Source organism: Eschrichtius robustus, chromosome 13, assembly GCF_028021215.1.
Source record: "Eschrichtius robustus isolate mEscRob2 chromosome 13, mEscRob2.pri, whole genome shotgun sequence".
Classification (NCBI taxonomy): Eukaryota; Metazoa; Chordata; class Mammalia; order Artiodactyla; family Eschrichtiidae; genus Eschrichtius; species Eschrichtius robustus.
The window spans coordinates 90553570-90575008 of NC_090836.1; the positions used below are offsets into that span (position 1 = coordinate 90553570).

The 21439-nt window shown below is 37.1% G+C and overlaps 1 protein-coding gene across 2 annotated transcripts in view; it reads left to right on the forward strand.

Annotated features, from left to right (window-relative positions):
- The window catches only part of POLR3B (RNA polymerase III subunit B), a 114661-nt gene that overhangs the window by 15127 nt on the left and 78095 nt on the right, over positions 1 to 21439 (forward strand). For both annotated transcript variants that reach the window (XM_068560984.1, XM_068560985.1), the window contains exons 7-11: positions 1763 to 1854; positions 3062 to 3179; positions 4851 to 4959; positions 12800 to 12922; positions 18243 to 18362. In XM_068560984.1, coding sequence (XP_068417085.1) covers positions 1763 to 1854; positions 3062 to 3179; positions 4851 to 4959; positions 12800 to 12922; positions 18243 to 18362 — 562 coding nt within the window. The remainder of the gene's footprint in view (positions 1 to 1762; positions 1855 to 3061; positions 3180 to 4850; positions 4960 to 12799; positions 12923 to 18242; positions 18363 to 21439) is intronic.

Below are 21439 nucleotides of genomic sequence, written 5' to 3' on the forward strand. Positions count from 1 at the left end.
TGGCATATCATTTTTTTTATCCTTTTCTTTTTATCTTTATGTCCTTACGTTTTAGGTATGTTTGAAATAAACTGCATATGGCTAGATTTAAAAAAAATTATCCGAGAATGTAGTTCATTTATATTTATTATATGTTACAGATATATGTGGATATACTTCTGTCAACTTATTTTGCATTTTTAATCTGTCCAGCTTTTCATTTCAGTTTTTCTCTTTTTGCCTTTAGGGTTCATGGAAGTTTTTTTTCTCTACTCTCTCCCAGCTGATTTGAAAGTCATGTACAGTAGTTCTGGTTGCTTATGCTTACCTTAGAAATTTTGAATTGCATATTTTACAAAGTTTGAAAATAATATGTTTATTCTTGTGGAAAGGTCATGGACCTTAGAAAGCTTTAACTTGGATCAAATCGACCCTCCTGATATACATGCTTTTGTTATGCATTTTAGTTCTAGCTTGTTTTGTCTTTTTTAACCCATATATTAGAAATTATTATCTTAGAGCTAATATTTGTTTTTACTTACCCACATTATTTACCATTTTCTTTGTTCACTATACATTTTTGCATGTCAGACTTTCTTCAACATTTGTTTTTCATCTTCCTGAAGTATTATCTTTTAGAAAATCTTTTTTTTTTGGCTGCACCGCACAGCTTGTGGGATCTTAGTTCCCTGACCAGGGATTGAACCCACACCCTCGGTAGTGAAAGTGCAGAGTCCTAACCACCGGACCGCCAGGGAATTCCCTAGAAATTCTTTTAGTGAGGGTTCATTAGTAGTAACTTCTTTGTTTTTGTCTGAAAATATCTTTGTATCAACTTCATTCTAAATGGTGACTTAACAGAATACACAAATCTAGGTTGACAGTCACTGGCTTATCACTGCACTGTCGTCTGTTAATTGCATGCGTGAAGTTATCCGTCCATCCAACTATCGTTCCCTTCCTTTAAAGGCAGGTTACCTGCCATTACCTCTGGCTGGGTTTTAAATCTTCTCTTTGTCTTTGATGTTTTGCATCTTGATTATGATGTGGCTTTCTTTTTATTTATTCTGCATAGATATTGTGTGGTTTATGCTTTCATACATTTTTTAGAAGTTCACAGCCATTGTTTCTTTGGATAAGACTTCTCACACATTCTGTGTATTCTCGCTGTGTAGAAATCTGATGAGACATACATGAGGCCTTCTCACTCTCTCCTTCCAGGACTCTGAAACCCTCATATCTTTATCTCTGTCTCTAAAATACATTCTTAATAATTTCTTCAGATCTCTTTTTCAGTTCAGTAATTCTGTCTTCAGCAGCATCAAATCTACTATTCAGCCCACTCCTAGATTTTTAAGTTAAGGCTTACATTTCTCATTTCTAGAAGTTTTGCTTAGTTCTTTTTCAAAATTGCCTGGTTAGTTTTGATAGTCTCTTGTTCCTTACACTTTGATTCATTGCTGTTTCTACCTAAGGGGAGTCACTTTGTTTACCACAAATGAAGTGTTGCTGCCATTTGTGACTTTCGCTCAGGCTTGTCTGCAAAGTTTAAGGAAACCACACATTTGAGTTTTTGTTATCTGTACCAGAAGAGCAGTGTGCCTGAGGAAATACTTCATTTCACTTGGCTCTTTCATGCAGTACCATCCCTCTGCCTTTCCTAGCATGTCAAACAGGAATGCAGACCCCTTGGTGATGTGTGCAGTGCCCAGTATGTATTCTTTTCAGCTTTTTTACCAGTGACAACCTGTATGTGACATTTCCTTTGTTTTATTTTAAACAGAATGCCCATAATGCTACGTAGTTCAAACTGTGTTCTTACAGGAAAAACACCAGCAGAATTTGCCAAACTGAATGAATGTCCTTTAGATCCAGGTATGTGTGATTTCTTGGATTTGTGCCCCCTTCCTTTTTCTTTTTTTTCTTTTGCTTTTGTTTTGCTCTTGCTGTTGTTTTACCACTTTTCCTCAGAAACAATACCAGCCTTTCTGCTTTATAGTCAACTTGGGTAAAACTTTGCAAACCATTGAGAAATTTGGTTCCAACTTTATTCTATTGGTCTGTATTTTTAAAAACTATACCGTTTCCTCTTTTATTTCAAGTTTAAAACTTTAATACCCCAAGCTCTGATTTATTGCTATGGTTTATCAGGCTTTCCTTTGTCTCTTTGCTCAGTGGTTTCTTTTGGTATGCTTAGAAATTCAAGAGTAATCTCACAAAGTTCCTTGTCTACCTCATCTGAAAAGTCACAAGTAGCTCACTTCAGGCTGTTTTAAATGCCGTATAGGGGCAAAAAATGAAAGTCTTCTGTTTAAATTTTTTAAAGTTATATTTTTGTACTTATTTCTAGGCAGTATTTTTTTTAAGTTTCAAGCTTAGCACTTAACAGAAAGTTCTTTTAATTCCTTAATTCATGTTTCACATTGATTTAGTTTATAGTTGCTCTAACCTAATTCCTTTAAATTTGCGTTGATGTAGAATCCCAGAAGGTTTTGGAAAGAGGTTAACAAAGAACATGACTTTATTAGAAACAGGATTTTGCATAAGTCAAATATATTGCCTTCTTTTTGCTTATATTCTGAAGGTAGAATGAAGTCTCACTTTATCCTGTTCTGAATTGTGTGCAAAAGTATGTCATAATGTTTTACGAGTTTTATTGAATATCGAATATTATTTTGGAAACCTAATCTTAATCTGCCATTGTCAATGATTTGTTAGAAAACTAAGAGCAAATTTTAGCTTATATTGAAGACTGTCAGTTAATTCTGTGCTTATAAAATCTGAAGACTAATATATTTAACATTTTTTTCATTCCCCTCTCGTATATGTCAGCTGCTGGTGATCCATAGACCAATAAGATACGTTCCTTGTCTTCAAGAAGCTTATCATCTTGTGGCTCATTTGTATAAAATCATGTGCTGAGACTATTACCAATTCGTAAAACAATGTTGACACACCCCTTCGATCTGAGTGATGGCCAGCACTGTGAGGTGATGGAAGAGTGATCAGGAGATCACTGCCATTACTAAATCACACTGTTGGAAGGATAGCTGGTGACGCCTTTCTTGTTTCCCTTGGGCAGGGGGCTACTTCATTGTTAAAGGAGTAGAAAAAGTTATTCTTATCCAAGAGCAGCTGTCTAAGAACAGGATCATCGTGGAGGCTGACAGAAAAGGGGCCGTGGGTGCTTCAGTTACCAGGTATGGATGGCAGGGATGGTGTTCTTAAGAAATATTGGTCATTCCATTAGTGTCAGATGATTATCGTTCGATACGGAGGTAGCCAGTTATTTCTCTCCAGTAACAGGCAGTGTAATAGTTAAACTATCTGCATTCAATTAATTGTGTAAGTCTGTAAGCATAGAGTATTGATTTAAACTTTCCAGTGATGAAAGTGTGAGACATTGCTCAAAAGGCCATTAGTTACTTTATTCAAGTTGAACTTTACGTTAATCTATAGCATTAAAGGAACTTTTAAAAAAGAAATTAAAAAAACCACTCTTTAGTTTTTCATGTGCCTTTTCAGTCTTTCACCATTTTACATATGTATTCCTACGCTGATATAATCAGAGACTATTTTATACTTAATGAATTGTATATCATGTACTTAACATTGTATTGTTAGTTTTCTAGACCAACCTCCTTCATAGTGTACTCATTTTTCTACAACAGTATCCCTTATATCACTCCTGTAACTTCTTTTCTCTGATTTATTATTATGTAATCTGAAATTTGGATGTTAATGAGTTCTGGGAATAAAAAAATGCGGCATAGTTAAAATGTCAGTATGCAACAGAGTTTCTCTTCTGACAACCTACAGTGAACTGCTTAGCTTAGAGTATCTGCATTTTTCTTTCTGGTGGAGAGGCAGCTAACAATAGTGCCCATTTATTGAGCAGTTACTAGGAGCCAGGCAGTGTACTAGGTGCTTTATATATATTTGTCACCTCAGCCCTCCAAGATAAGTGCTGTTATTTCCATCTGAGTAACAGGCCTTGAGCACAGGGTGACATCGATCATGAGGAAGCCAGCATTTGAATCCAGGTCTAATAATTCTGCAACCCACATCTTCCTGTTGTACGCAGCTTTTGAAGCCAGGGCAATCAGGATTTGAATCCCACAGTTGTTTACTAGCTATGAGCTAGTTGGGGGAGTAGTTACTTAGCTTCTCTAAGCCTTGGTTTCCTCGTACGTGATTTGGGGGCAACACTTCGAAATAAGTGTTGGTATGTAGGAGATTAGAGCTAGTGTAAGTAGAGTGAGTAACAGTGCACACAGCATGTAGTGGGTGATCAGTATGTGTTATTATTGTGGTTGATTAAAGCTTGGAAATGTTTTTAAATCCACTAGGAAAATTACAGCTAACAGAGATCAATAGAAGGAGATTCCTTAGTTTCTTTTGGCTTCACTGTATACCAAAATTGTAGGTATATTTTATTGGATTATTAGTTTAAAAACTCATAGTATTTATTCATTTCCGTGTAGTTTTCCCATTATAGTGTAGGCTCATTTTGAAGTTTTTCATTTCAAATGTATAAAATTGATCAGAAATATATCCCACACTAGATCAAAGCAATTCAGGTAGAATCAAAGTGAAGTAGGTCAAAATGAATTGGTGATTGTCACTCATTCACGCACAAAACTTCCACCATAATCTCAAAGCTAAAGAAACAATTCTAGTGTTTTAAAATGTTGATGGAGGTGGCGGTGGAGGCAGGAGAGGAGTTGTGTAAAAAGACACCTATTTGGAAGGACCTTATTGATCGTTGTTGATCAATTGAATCTTATTGATTGGTGGTCATTTGCTACTGCATGTTAACTAGCTTGGAACTAAGTGGGGATGTAGTTCAACCAACTTGTGTTTCCTTACAGCTCTACCCATGAGAAAAAAAGCAGAACCAATATGGCTGTGAAACAAGGACGATTTTATTTGAGGCATAATACTTTGTCAGAAGATATACCCATTGTCATCATATTTAAGGTGAGGCTGCAGGTATCTACTGAAAATTATAAAGAATTCTTTTTATGGTTTATTTTCATATGTAATTAGAAATTTGGAGCATAAGGAGTTCTAGGAATAGAAAGATTTGTGGCATAGAGAAGCTCTCAGTATTTAAAATTGAAAGCTAATAAGACTGGGGTTCAGGTACTTTTAAAAGTAGTGATCTATTTTGTTTTTTTTTAATAGATACATGATAAAGAATTCCAAAGGTACAAAAGGGTATATAGTGATTAGTAAGCCTCCCACCCACCTGTACTTAACCGCAGTTATCCTACCAAAGGACACCACTGCTACTGGTTACTTGTGCATCTCTCTAGAGATAGTCTGTGCATATACAGCACATGAGTATGTAGTAGGTTTCTTTTCTGCTTTTTTTACTTACATACATTGCACACTATTTTGCACTTAGCTTGTTTTCTTTTTTGTAACTTACATCTTGGAGATAGTGTTATATTAGTTCATACAGAGCTACCATGTTCTTTTTTTTTTTTAATAAATAAATAAATAAATAAATAAATTTATTTATTTATTTATTTATGGCTGTGTTGGGTCTTTGTTGCTGCGCGCGGGCTTTCTCTAGTTGTGGTGAGTGGGGGCTACTCTTCATTGCGGTGTGCGGGCTTCTCATTGAGGTGGCTTCTCTTGTTGCGGAGCATGGGCTCTAGGCACGCGGGCTTCAGTAGTTGTGGCACGTGGACTCAGTAGTTGTGGCTCGCGGGCTCTATAGCGCAGGCTCAGTAGTCGTGGCGCACAGGCTTAGTTGCTCCATGGCATGTGGGATCTTCCCGGACCAGGGCTCAAACCCATGTCCCCTGCATTGACAGGCAGATTCTTAACCACTGCGCCACTAGGGAAGCCCTACCATGTTCTTTTTAACAAAGGGTTCCATTTATGGGTGTACCATAATTTATTTAACCATTCCCTTATCAGTGGACATATACAGCTCTTGCTATTACAAAGCTGCTGTAATATTTTATACAGGGCAAGGATATCTGTAGGCTAAGTTCCTAGCAGTGGAATTTTCTAGGTCAGAGAGTATGGACCAAGTTTTTTGTTCTTTTTTATGGACTTCAGGATTCTGGTGAATTTCTTCATGAACACAAATCTTTAAAGCTGATTTATCTTGTTTGTGAATTGTTGACTTAGAACCCAAAAGACATTTTCCCACAGAAATAATGTTTAAATGGTATAGTCTTCTCAGATAATAGTGGCCCATTTAGCCTGCTCTGCGACTTAAATATACATATTCTATGAATGGTTATTTGTAGTATTAGTCGTTAATCAAACAGAAAAATAGTCAGCATTATGTGATACAGTTGATGCTCAGTAATTGCAGATTCTGTATTTGGCAATTCTCCTACTTGCTAAAATTTATTTGTAACCCCCAAATCATCACATGTGGTGATTTTACCATTATTCACAGACACGTGCAGGCACAGAGCAGCGAAAAATTCGAGTCACCAGACTCGTACATTCCCAGCTGAGATCAAACATGGGGATACCATACCTTCTCATTTCAGCTCTCGTACTACAAACAAATGCCCGTTTTGCAATCTATTTGGTGCCATGTTTTTCAAATTTTTGTGCTTTTTGTAAGCGATCTTTTTGTTTAAAATGGGCCCAGGCATGGTGCTGACGTGCTGTGTAGTGTTTCTAATCACAAGAAGGCTGCAGTGTGCCTTCCGGGGGAAAATGTGTGTGTTAGATAAGCTTCTTTCAGGAATGAGTTACAGTGCTGCTGAACACAGTCGCAGTGTTAATGAGTCCACGATGATGTATATTAAATAAGGTGTCTTTAAACAGAACACACGTAAAACAAGGTTCTGCATTGATCAGTTGAAGAAAATGTAACCAGAGGCTCACAAGAACCTAACTCTGCATTTCTCCTGGGAACAATGTTTCACTGTTCACTAATTCAGTGTTTGCAGCAACTTTGTAGAACATGAGGTATATGGGTATAAAATGAATCTTGACAACTAGGTTGATTGAAATAAAGAGGTCAGGTTATTTGAGGAATTACTGAAAGATACTGGGTAATTCAGATAATTTTAGAGGTTGATAAGCCGCCAGTTGTTCATAGGTATTGAATGGATATTGACAAGTCAGGTTCATTAACTCAGGACATATCCATATTCTAAAAGCAATTACAAGAAGGAGGTTGTAGGAAATTTTCGTAATGCTTAGTATAGCTTAATGTGCTTTTGAGTTCTCTAAGTGAGATGATGCTATTTATTTTCTTTTTAGGATGATGATGACCATAATAGCAGTACCATTATATCGAGGGGGCCAGAGAGAATTCTTAAATTTACTTTTTTATTACCTTTCTTAAAAGTTTATATTTTTTGTAATTATAATTTTTGTAAAAGGCGAAGTAATTTTGTCTTTTTTTATAGGGATCCCACAGTGCTCAGCGCAGTATCTTGTGTACATAGTGGGATTTAGTGGATGAAGAAAACTTTATCTATGTAAAATTACCTCTCCAGCAGAGGGCAGTATGTTACCATGCATCAGAAGGACTTTTACGGATGATTTCAATGCTTAAAGGTGCATAGGACTGCTTTCCTTAGACCAGAAATTATAAATTAATTATAATGCAGATAATCTTATATCACTCGTATGGAAAATGGATCACTAGACACATGCATGCCTTAAAACCAGAAAATCTTTATTAAATACTTTTTTTGACTAGTTGACAAAAGTTTGATAAGACAGTTTCATCTGTCAAATTTGTTTAATATTATTTTGTAAATGTATACATATATTTATAGCTGACTTATTAAATCCTTTTTAGAATGGGGCTATAAATTAACAGTGTGCATTTTTATGTAGCCAGTAGTTGAAATTTCAAACTTCTCCCTTTCTGATTATAAAATAGTCCTTGCGTTGTAAAAATTCAGAAAGCCACTAAAAAGTATAAGTACTTTTTTGGATATATTTTTTTCAAGACCTTTTTTCCTTTGCTTTTGTAATATACACATTGATTTTATTTTATTTTTTTCATTTAACAGTGAATTGTGACTAGCTTTCCTCATCTATTAATAAAATCCACATCATTATTTTTAGTAGGTGTTGTATAGAATGCGTGTATGTGGTATAATCTATTAAGCAAATTCCTATAGTGTGACATTTATGTGTCGTTTTTTTCCCCTAAGTTTTCACTCTTATACACAACTCTGGGGGTCCTTGTACATACATGTTTGTGCATGTTGCTGATTATTTTGTGAGACTTAATTCCTGGGCGTGGCATTATATATATTTTTTAAAACTTGGTGCATGTCATTAAATTTTTCTCGCGAAACATATTCATTACATTTTAATCAGCAGTATATACGAATTAAAATAAATATTTAGAAATTTTCAGTTCAAATAAATTAATTAAATTCATTGGTCACGCATAGTCACTTTTTTTGGTCTCCCACAATAGGGATGTTTTAGTAAACTTGTTTGATAACCACTATTGAGACTTTCCCATCTGGGAGGGAGCATAGAATATTGGTATCTTAGAATCAGACTGATCTAGGTTGATTTCCAGCCTCTCCACTTATTAGCTATGTGTCCTTGGGCAGATTTCCCAATCTTCCTGAGTCTTGGATAACTATATCTAGTTAGTTATCCAAGTGAGCATTTCACCTAAGGGGGTTGTTTGAAGAGCAAATGAGATAATATATATTTTGAACAGTAGACTGCGTAGAAAGACAATGCTATTTCTTTTTACTGAGTTCTTACACATTTAATGTCAGAAGCCCCGGAAAATAAAGTAGGATAGGAGAAAAGTCACATCATTTCTCTTTTTGTGTTGTGTGGCCCTAACACAGACCTTGACAGTCATTAGGACTTGATGGTTGTTGATTGTAGCCAACAATTGGCTAAAAGTGACAGAAGCAGCAGGGTTTCCAGACTCCATGCTGAGTCTGAATATGACGGATAAAGCTTTTAAGGCCTAGATCAGCCTTATTAATGGACTTGAATCACTACAGACGTTCTCCTGCCCATGAATCTTCCCTACTTTACATTTGTATCCCTTAGTATTCAACAGTTGCACTATGATGGCATCTGTAGTCTGAAAATTTTTATGGAAAAGAGGACAAATATAAGGGTGTTGGGCATTGTATTATATTGAAATTTTTGATCTTTAAAGAGAAAAAAATTACAAAGTTAAAGTGGGCCATCACAATTCTTTTATTATCTGCTAGGACTGCTTTTGGTAATGATAGGTTGACTTCTGTCTACTTTAAAGAAAAATTAGTGATTTCTGAATGTTAGATATTTTAAGAACTTACCCGTTTCCCTTCTTCACGTAATGTATTTCAGCATGTCACCGTTAGCTTACATATCATTCTATTCTGCTCATTAGTAGTCTTCTTTCTGTCTCTAAAAATCACACTTTTAGTCACACTTAGTGGATATCCAAGGAGAAGACTTCCTGCCACTTTTTAAAGAGCACCTCCCCTTATTTTTATTCTTATTGCTGATCGCCAGACTGGGTAACCTGCTGAAACGTATTATCTCTGCTATTTTTTCATAAGGTTATTGAATGGCATTCACTTTTGACTTACTAGTTAGGTGAAATGATTTCAGATACAAAGAGTACAAAGAGTTCCATATAAAGCTAGTTTTCAGATGTCTGAATTATGTCTGTAAAGCAAAATGGTTGGGCATTTTGCTGTCATTTCCATAGCAATATGTCATTTATTTGTAGCTGTGACTTCCAAAAGCTAAATAGTCATAAAGTCAGTTCCATCTTTGGAGCTGGAGCACGGTTGATAACCTGACTGAGTTATCACCCTGTATTTCAGTGATCTGATATAGGAAGAGTTTAGGCCTTTTAGAGCAAAGCTTTGCCACTGATCATTCTTTCTGCACATATGGTGTCATTTACCGTGTGCTTGGCATATCTTTGCTTCATAACTTAGAAATATTTAGTAGGCCTAAACAAGCAGTCTGTTTAGATTCATGTTAGGCCACTCGGGAGTTTTGTGCAATTATAAAATTACTGCCTAGATCAGCATCAGGACAACTTGAAGTGGCAGTCCATATGTCAAATAAGGAAGGACTTTTTCATTATTAAACACCAAAAGAGGCAATCAAGTATATAGCCTTTTTTACTTGGAGATTACTGAACTAAACAGTATTAAGGTAATACAGGTGGCATTCACATGATTTAGATGTTAACTTGCCTAAAGAAAGGGGGCTCAATCAGAAAGCCACTGCCATTTCGACTCTAGGATTCTATTTATGTTTTAGTGAGACTTTTTCCTGCTGCTTGGTTTGCCATCTGTCCTGTAGAGCAGCGGTCCCCAACCTCTTTGGCACCAGGGACCAGTTTCGTGGAAGACAGTTTTTCCACGGATGGGGCGGCAGGGGGGACGGTTCAGGTGGTAATGAGAGCGATGGGGAGCGATGGGGAGCGGCAGATGAAGCTTCGCTCGCTCGCCCGCCACTCACCTCCTGCTGTGCGGCTCGGTTCCTAACAGCCTGCATACCGGGTATAGGTCCACAGCCCGGGAGTTGGGGACTCCTGCTGTGTAGGTCTCTTTTTAGTGTTCGGGCTTTCCTCTGAGAAGGGAGGTGCATTAGTTACAAAGTTTCACATCAAAGGTTTTAGAGAATGTGACTGCAAACTATTGCCTTAGTATTGTTTTTTTAAAAATGTTTTGGTTCCATTGAAACCCATATAACATTATTTTGAGAGATTGACAAGTAAAAATTAACCTATATTCTATTTAGCTTTTCACAGAGAAGTATTCTCATCTGATGTTTCTTAGTGGCTACTTGGCAGACCAAGGAGGAAGTGCAGATGGCTCTACATATACGCCATCACCATTGGAGTAGATGCAACTCAGTGTGTTTGGTCAAAGGATAATCCAGTTTTTTGGTTTTTTTTTTTTCATTTGTTTAAAAATTAGAACTGATAATTTTTTAGAATTGCTTTCTTCTTTAATCCATGAAAGACTAAATGTCTTAATGAATTTGTGTAATTTTTGGAGTTGGTGTCTAGTGTCCATTTGAATAAGTGCATCATATCAGAGATTAAATAAACATGAAAATTAACATATAAAAAAGAGATCTGTATCCTTAGAACTTCTTTATTTGTTCACTAAACAAGACTTTTTTTGAACAAAACAAGTTAAAATATTTTTTTTTAAGTTTAGTAGATTTAATTCCCAAAGTTGGTCTATTAGTTATCTGTGCTGAATAACAAATTACAGCAGAGTCTCTGTTGGTGAGGGGTTAGGGCATTGCTTGGCTGAATGCTTCTGGCTCAGGGTCTTTCATGAGTCGAGGTGTCAGCCAGGGCTACAGTGGTCTGAAAGCCAGATTGGGGCTGGAGGCTGGCTCACCCTCAGGGTAAGAGCCTTTGCTCCTCACCACTGGACCTTCCATGGATGCTTGAGTGTCTCCATGACATGGCCACTGGCTGCCACAAGGGAGCCAACAGGAAGCGGCAGTGCCTTCCATGACCGAGGCTCCAGAGTCATACAGTCGTTTCCACCTTTTCTGTATAAATGAGTCATTAAGTTTAGCCCACACTCAAGGGGAGGAGAATTAGTCTTTACCTTTTGAAGAGAGTGTCAAAGAATTCGTGAATGTTTTCAAAACCATCACAGTTGGCCTGAAAGGGACATAGCATCTATTTAACTGCCCCCAAAAGCTTCAAAACTTTCAGTAAGCTTACATCTGATCCTAAGGTATCCAAATCGAATTTTAAGATACAGACTACTAACATTCAAATGTAGAGTTGTAGAATGTTGAGCTGGAAGGGGCCTTGTTGTGCCCTGTCGTGACAAATGAAGAAACTGGGGTGGAGGAGGTGACGTGTAATAGTGGTTGTCAGGCCTGTTGTTGACATTCTCTCTTGGCTTTGGAGAGGTTCCCTTTCCGTTGTACTCAGGTTCATGTTCTCCATGTTCTGCATCAGACTCAAAATTCCTTTTTCCTTCTCTCTCTCTTGTGTGTGGAGAAGAACTGAGAACTAGATCGTTAAAGTTTAACTAGACAAGTACCCCTGGTTCTCTTTTCTCTGTGTAGCTAAAGGAAGAATTTTAATGCAAACATAACTTTCCCCTTCACTTCTCTGCCAAGAGAGGTTTAGTGAGATTATGCTGTATTTCTTGATATGGCAGAATGCCAGGCGAATGTGTGAAGGAGTAAGCCTTAGTACCATATGGAATCTACAAAGACCTGCGTTGCCGGCTGCCACCTTGAAACACTTAAAGATAAGTGGGTTTCTTAAACCTAAGTGTGTTCTTGGTTTTATAAAAATCTCTTTAAAAACCTGCATAAAGTAGAGCTTGATATCTCTAGAATAGTGAGGTAAAACATCCATTAAGAAAAATTCTTTTAGCCTGAAGGTGCATGATTTGACAGTTCTCAGAGAAATTAATCTTGTGGCAAAACTAATTGGGGTTCTGTTTATTTTCAGCCATGCATATTTTCTGACTTACTGCTCTTTGCCTGTTTTGTCTTGTTTTGTTTTGTTTTTTTTCAGTTTGCCTTTGTAACTGTGACCAGTGTCTCCACTATACCTCCCTACTTCCTTTCTCATGATGAAAATCATAGGATACTTTATATTATAGAAGACAGTACACATACAAAAAGTGCTTGAGAATGTTTGTTTTCCTCTTCCTAATCAAAATTTCTGTTTCAGGTTCTTCTGCAGCTTGGGCTATGGCTGCCAATGCCAGATGGCACCGTTTCTGAGAAAAGAGCTAGCTTTTGCTTAGAAGTAATACCCACAAACAATGCCAAATTAGCATAAGCAAATGTCAGTGAGTTAACACAAAGCCAACACTCATTCTATCTTTTCTTTCCTTCCTAGGCCATGGGTGTTGAGAGTGACCAGGAAATTGTGCAGATGATTGGAACAGAGGAGCACGTGATGGCTGCATTTGGGCCCAGTTTGGAAGAGTGCCAGAAAGCTCAGATTTTCACACAGATGCAGGTGTGTCTTTTCATGTTGTCCTTTGCTATGAAAGGGAATTGGAGATTTAATGCCGCTCATTGATAAAGCATCAGATGCAGTGACTTTTAAGGGTATAGGTTTGGGGAGGATGTTGGGGAGATGGGAGGAGTGGTAGAGAAGCTTCTTTGACTCATTATTTGAGGGATTGGAGGAAGGAGTTTGCCTAGACAAATTATCAGCCTTTGGTGTGTAACTTAGAAGCGGGGGGACCAAGAGGCTTTTGTTCTGATGGGATAGCAAGTACTCTTCTTTTCCTTATTTGCCTGAGTGATACAAGTTTTTAAACTACAGCAACTCTAGTGTAGAAAGTTTTTTTTTTTCATGTGTTTCTCTTTAATATTCCTTTTTATTCCCTACTTCCAGTTGCTTTCAGCATCCAGTTGTATGTGGTCTGTATCCCTTTTCCTGAATTCCCAGTGTGTCCAGCAAGAAACACCCAGGTTTAGAACCCCTTTACCACTACAGAGCCTTTGTTGACCTGCCTTGGGCAGTACCAGTTGGAACCTGTGGATTGTAGGACAAGACTCAAAGATGAAGTTAGAGAACTGTATATATGCTAAACATAATCAAAATAATTGCACTTCCCTTCCTATGTGACAGGGAGCCCTAATTGCCATACTTAGGATTTTTAGTTATACATTTGTGAAGTGCTTTCCTAAGTGTAAATCAATAGTGACATTCCTCATAGTCATTCTGGGAGGTAGGAATTCCTTACTGTAGAAGCACAATGGGCAATTCTTATATATCCATACATATATTGTCTGTTCTGTGGGTTGCTTACAAGGTATAAATTCCATGATGCGTTTTTCTTGTCACCCAGGATGTTATTAGAGATAGCATCTTATATCTGTTAGTATGTGTTCTGAAAAGTCAAACCAGTCTTGATAGTTTCATAGACTGAGTCAAACATTTAGGAAGGTTGATTGTCATATGTAAGTACATATAATTCAAAAGCACAAATCAGTAGGGATTATTCTTATCACTGCCTTCTTTTTCTGCAGTTAATTAACAGTCAACTTTAGTTATCAGGCAGGCAGCATCAGGAAAAGTTGTTTGGATTTAGGAGATTCTAATTTTGCTCTTCATTGAAAGTGAAATATTTAGTGAATATGCATTTTTGTTATAAACTGAAATTGCATTGTCCAGGGGCTCCAGGAACGTGAAGAGAAAACGTTAAGAAACACCGAGGAATTGGCTCACTTTTGGAAGACACACTCTATGCTTTAAAGCTGTATAATGCCTTGGAAGAACAGTTTGCCTTAATGCTACCCCTATGGATTCAGTGCGATCCATTATTCATTTATTACAAACATCATCGTTGTTGGTCAGATAACCTTTTCACTGTAAAGCTATTTGAACAGGGGCTAAACAGTGGGTTGGAAAGTCATTCATTTATTTCTCTTCAATAGGTACTGACAGAAAATTGTAGCTAACAGAACTAGAAAAGTTCAGTTAAAAGATGAGGAGAATGTGCAGTTATTTAACTTAAGAAAGACTAATGTTCCTAACTTGAGAAAGACAAACAGGAAGTAGAACTTTGAGATGGCTTGTTCTCTGTATGCTGGATTAAAGCAAAGATTAATTATTTGCAACTGATGAAAGGTTACAGTGGCACAGGTAATGCAAAATGGTTGATAAATTGAACATATGAGTTAGGGTAACATGAATATTTTATGTTATTCTAATCGAAAATGTAGCAAGTACACTTTATCTTACGTAATAGAACTTTTGACGACATGGCACGTTAGTGGATTGCTTAAAATCTGTGTTTTGTTTTGTCTTTAATGCTTCCCTTTTCAGTGACTCCTCCACTTCTGCTCACAAAGCCTTTTTGCTGTTATATTGGTCACGGATGTTTTACATTTTCATTGCCGGGGGCTCTGATAAATAGAGAAGAAATTAGTTATTACCGTTTTGGGAGGGTAGGATGCACTAGGGGTGTCGTCTTGGCCTGTTTATGAACAGATTGGGCTCTTACCCTAACCCTCACACTGTGAACCCCTGGCGACTTTATTAGGTATTCTAGGGAAAAGGTGACTTTCTGCTACATCAGAAAGAATACCAGGCTCCCCTGTGTTCCTCTGTTTCTTGCTCAAAGAAATGAAGAATCTTTAGCCTCTTTCCCAAGGGAACTAGAAGACCAAAATTTAATGAAGACAGCTCAGTTTAGGGAAAACTGAAGCGCCTATCTATTCGTGGTTCCCACCAACTGCTGACTTGCCTCAGTCAGTTACTTAGTTACTACTTACTGCTAGGTTACCGCAGCTTGTGTTTTAAAGGTCTTAGTTTATTTTACACTCTAAATGACCTTTTTTTAAGCAGGGAAGATTCCTAGATTTGATGTCTAGTCTTAACAGAGGAGTTCCATTTAGTTCTAGGCACTATTTTAGTCATTAGGAATCGAGGAAAAAGATGACATGTCATCTAGTAAGAGAGACATACAGGTAAATAGACAATTAAAATATAGTGTGATCTGAACATGAATGGAAGTACTCAATTCTTTATACACAAGGAATTAAAATAGCACAGAGAAAGGAGTGTGGTTAGGAAAGGCTTCAAAGAGGAAGTGATACCTGATCTAGGTTTTGCAGCATGGAGAAGAAATTTCCCAGGCAGGTAACTGGGGACAGGAATTCCAGGATAAAGAATCAGCCCTTTCTTCTAACTGAAAACCAGTTAAAAAAAAAAAAAAAAAAAAAGCATTAATTGCTTTTACAAAATAATAAGAACCACATTATCCTCTTCTTTTCGAACTTTTTTTTATGGAAAAATTTCAGCATATACAAAGTATACGGAATAGTATTATGAACCCCATGTGCCTATCACCCAGCTTCAACAATTAAAAACACTTTGCCATTCTTGTTTCATCTAAATCTCTGCCTCCTCCTCACCTATTACTTGATTAGTTTTTAATATTTCAGTTTTTAGGTAAAATGTATATACACTGATAAGTACAAATCTTAATTGTATAATTTTTATAAGATATAGAATATTGCCATTACCCCAGAAAGTTCCCTCATGCCCCTCCTAGTTAGTTTTCACCTCTATTATCTTCTTCCCCCACTGATCTTATTTTTTCACCATAGATTACTTTTGCCTGTTCTGGAATTTTATATATGGAATTATGCAGTGTAAACTTCTTGGTGTCCAGCTTTTTTTGTTGAGCATATTGTCTTAGATTCAGCCAAGTTGTTCCTCTTTATGTCATCTATCCATGTGGTCTGTTCCTTTTTATTGTTTTTTTGTTTTCTGTGTGTTTTTTTTGTCTTTTTTTTTTTTAATTTGGCCACACTGCGCAGCTTGCAGGTTCTTAGTTCCCCGACTAGGGATTGAACCTGCGCCCCTGCAGTGAAAGCACGGAGTCCTAACCACTGGACCACCAGGGAATTCCCATGTTCCTTTTTATTGCTGAGTAGTGTTCCATTGTATGAATATACCACAGTTTGTTATCTTTCCCTGTTGATGGACGTTTGGTTTGTTTCACTCTTTTCCTGTTAACGAATAAAACTGCCGTAAACGTTTGTGTACAAGTCTCTGCCTGAACAGTTTGGCATTTCTCTTGGATAAATACCTAGGCGTAGAATTGCTGGATCAAAAAGCAGTTGTGTATGTAACTTTTATAAAGTTGGAACTGCCAGATCTTTTTCCAAAGGGATGGTACCATTTTGCAGTCCCCTCAGGGGTGTCTGAGAGTTCTGATTGCTTCACATCCTCACCAACATTCAGTGTTGTCAGTCTTTTTAACTTTAGCTATTCTAGTGGGTGTTTGGTGGTATCTCATTGTGGTTTTCATCATGCATTTTCCAGATGACTAAGGATGTTGAACACTTTTTCATGTGCTTATCGATTTCCTTTGTGAGGTGTCTGTCCAAATCTTTTGCTCATTTTCCTTACTGAGTTGCCTTTTTATTATTGAATTTCAGAGTCCTCTTTAAAAAATATAAATATAAAAAAAATAAAAATAAAATTAAAAAATATATATACATATATCCTGGATATAAATCCCTCGTCAGGTTTATGTATTGCAGGCATTTTCTCCCAGCCCATTACTTCCCTATTCATTATCTTAACTGTGATGAGCAGTTTTTAATTTTGATAAAATCTGATTATCAATAGGGTGTTTTTATTTGTTTTTTTATGGTTATTGATTTCCATTTAAAGAAATCTTTGCCTACCCCAAGAGCAGTAACATATTCTCCTATGTTTTATTCTGGAAGCGTTATAGTTTTAGTTTTTATGTTTATGTCTAAAATCCATCTTAAACTAATTTTTCTATTTGGTGTGAAATAAGGGTCAAGGTTAATTTTTTACTTTATGGATATTTAGTTGTTTTGACATCATTTATTGAAAAGACTTTCCTTCGCCCATTGAATTGCTTTGGCACTTTTGTCAAAAATCAATTGATCATAAAAGTGTGGTTTATTTCCGGACTTGTTATTCTCTTCCATTGATCCGTTTGTCCTTACCCTCTCATCACACTGTCTTGATTACTATAGCTTTATAGTTGAAATCACGTAATGTAAATCCTCTGACTTTTTCAGGATTGTTTCGGCTATTCTTTTTCATTTTCATATATATTTTGGAATCAATCAATTTTTGTTTTTTAAAAAGCCTGCCAGGAGTATAGTTAGCAATTATGATATATCTCTTGGTCAGTTTGGAGAGAATTTTAACAGTAAGCCGTCTTAACACTATTATATGTTCCAGTCCATGAAAATGGCATAACCCTCAATTTATTTAGATTTTGTTTTCTTTCAGCAATGCTTTGTTGATTTCAGGATAGAGGTCATACATGGTGTAATTCCTTTTTGAGGGGAAAAACTACTACCCCAAAGTGTTAACTATAGACTGTGGTGCTCTCTGGGTGCCTCCACCCAGAGATGGCTGGGTGATCTATCTCCTCCGTATTTTCTAAATTTGATGGCTGATACATCTATCTCCTCTGTATTTTCTAAATTTGATGGCTGATACATCTATCTCCTCTGTATTTTCTAAATTTGATGGCTGATACATCTATCTCCTCTGTATTTTCTAAATTTCCTACAATGATCATGTATCAATTTTATAGTAAGAAAACAAATTATAAAATAAAAAAGGAACCAGTGTATTAAATAGCATGTAAATGCTATTTTGTCATTGATTTATGACAAATGTTGATTTTTGACTAGGACCAATTCAGCTTTCTCTATAACCAGGATCCTTGTCTGTTTTGCTTATAGTGTCATGTATGGATAGTTTAACAAATTCTCTCTGATGATGTCATTCAAACATTATTATAAATATATTCTGTTTTTTATAGGCATTAAAATATATAGGGAACAAAGTAAGAAGGCAAAGGATGTGGGGAGGTGGACCAAAGAAAACCAAAATAGAAGAAGCAAGAGAGCTCCTGGCTTCTACCATTCTGACCCATGTACCAGTGAGTAACCCCCTTGCAACTGAATAATGATCATTGTGGGGTCCATGCATTTCTGTTAAAGAATTTTGAATACAAGTTTACATTAATTAAAGTATACCTCCTTAAGAAAAGAGAGAATCCTAAAGAGGACTCTCCAGTGGACTGCCCTGGAAATAAGCTTCCATTATCAATAGTTTATTTGTACTTAGAGAATGTTAGCTGTATTGTATCATCATCATGTTTACTCTCTCTTGGTTCTTCTTTCAATCCAAAATTACAGTTTTTTATATTCATGTATATAGTAACACTGCTATTAGATTTCACCATTTTGAAGGACAGGGATGGTGTCTTAGATATTTTTAAATAACTTAAAACGAGCTTACAGTGCCTTGCTCATATGGATACTTTTTTTAAAATTGTGGTAAAATATACATAACATAAAATTTACCTTTTGTTAAAAAAATTTATTTATTTATGTATTTATTTTTGGCTGTGTTGGGTCTTCATTGCTGCGTGCGGGCTTCCTCTAGTTGTGGTGAGTGGGGGCTACTCTTCGTTGCGGTGCATGGGCTTCTCATTGCCGTGGTTTCTCTTGTTGCGGAGCACAGGCTCTAGGCGCACGGGCTTCAGTAGTTGTGGCACACGGGCTCAGTAGTTGTGGCTCATGGGCTCTAGAGCGCAGGCCCAGTAGTTGTGGCACACGGGCTGGAATCTTCCCAGACTAGGGCTCGAACCCGTGTCCCCTGCGTTACGAGGTGGATTCTTAACCACTGCGCCACCAGGGAAGTCCCAAAAATTTACCATTTTTATATGTACATTTCTGAGGCATTAGGTACATTCTCAATGTTATGTTACCATCACTATCATAGATACTTATTAAAATATTGGATGGGCTTATCTCCTAGACCTTGAATTTTAGAGTTCACATTGTCCAGCCTCCTTCACTTACAGTGAAGATGCTCAGGTCTGGAAAAGCCAGATGATTTACCTTGTCATCCAGCTGGTTAGTTGTCAGAGAGAGAGGGAGCTAGAATCCCATCTTCTGACCCTTAATATTTATTTTTTTTAAATTAACTTATTATTAAGAGATCAGCCATGTTGGCACGAGTCGTTCTTCCCCCACTCCCATTTAATATATATGCTACTCTTTCTAAGTTATAAAATTATTTGTTAGTCAGACCATCTTGTTAACCAAATAGTCTGCTTTTTGATGAATTAGCATGTGTATTATGCACGATGATCTAATTCAGGGATTGCAGATTCTACCTTCAGGGGCTGATTATAAATAAAGGAAAGTTGAAGGAACTGCAGAAGTGAACAGTGACCACCTAAACTGAATCTTAGTGATTGTTTTCTTATTTTGAAACACCTTGTTAGCCAAATAATATGGGTCTCTGATTCTGCCCTTTGGCTGCCACTCATTTATGTGTATCCTTGATCTGATTCAAAGAATTAGAAAACTCTTAATGTTAAAGCTGTGTCTGAACTGAATTTTAGATGATTAGAAAAACAGTTTAAAATTCAAAATAGCAAAAAAGAGTAGTGGAAACAACAAGGGCTTTAGAGCCAGAGAGATAAGGGTTCAAACTGGGTTTCTTAACTTCCTAGCTGATTTACTTTGGGCAAATCTTAACTTTTCTAAGCTTCAGTTTTCTCATCTGAACAATGAAACTAATACCATTGTGCCAATTCAGTGATAGGGTGCACATAAAGCTCCATGGTTTGCTGGCTCCCAGACATGGCCATCACGTCTCCATTGGGGTCTCACTTAGCTTTGTACAATAGCTGAGGAGACCTTTTGGTTAAAAAGCCTTAGCTGATAGAATGCTGGCTATACCAAAATTTATTTATGTAAATTGATAAAGCTGAACATTGGTACTTTTGTGTGGTTACAGTGGGCCTAAGCTACCATTTTTATAGTTTTGTTAGGGCTTCCCTGGTGGCGCAGTGGTTAAGAATCCACCTCGTAATGCAGGGGACACGGGTTCGAGCCCTGGTCCGGGAAAATCCCACATGTCGTGGAGCAACTAAGCCCATGACCCACAGCTACTGAGCCCGCGTGCTACAACTACTGAAGCCTACGTGCCTAGAGCCTGTGCTCCGCAACAAGAGAAGCCACCGCGATGAGAAGCCCGCGCACTGCAATGAAGAGTAGCCCCTGCTCGCCGCAACCAGAGAGAGCCCACGCGCAGCAGCGAAGACCCAATGCAGCCTAAATAAATAAATAAAGTAAATAAATTCTTAAAAAATGTTTTGTTATATATGATCCAGTGAGGAGTAAAGTCAGAATAGATAAACCAAGAAAAGACCTTCATTTTCCAGAATGGTTTAGGACAATATTTACCTAAGAATACTGTTAGAGGTGATTTTAGATGATATAAGGACATTTTTCTTTAAATAATTATGGACTTATTAGAAAAAATACCACTAGCACATTAAATCCATTTCTGTGGTATTTAGGATTTTATGGTATTGTATAGATGAAGCTTACTTAAAAATGAGTTGTTTAAAGTTGCCTAAAAATATTAAATAATTAGTACTTTAAGTGTTACAGAGATATGACAGTAATCTTGATGGTGGTACTTGAATGAGTAAAATGTAGAAAGCACTGGTTCAGATGTATCTACATAGAGGGAGAGAGATGGGCAGGATGCTCAGCAGTCCCTGCACTTGTACTTGAGGCTTTGGCTCCGAAGCCCGGCCTCTCAGTTCCTTGGAAGTGAGAGTGTTTCAGACTACGTAGTAGAGTCAGCATCACCTGGGGACTTGCCAGAAGTTCTTGGACTCTACCACAGACATGCTGAGTCAGACACTCTGGGAGTGGGGCCCAGCAATCTGTTCTAACAGGCCCTGCAATGATTATCATGCACACTAAAATTTGGAAACCACTGCTCTAAGGGTTTCCCCAAGATGCCTAAGACCTCTTTTTCCTCCAAGATAATATTAAAAGGACTCCAGAGTTTTGGCGATAACAATTCTGTTTCAGTGTTCCAAGCTCCTTTCGTAGGTCTTTTTTCTCTCCCTCTTTCAGATAGTTCACCAAGGGATAACAGAACTAGTATTGTCATTCTACCAAAAAGTGATGTCAGCTACTAGAT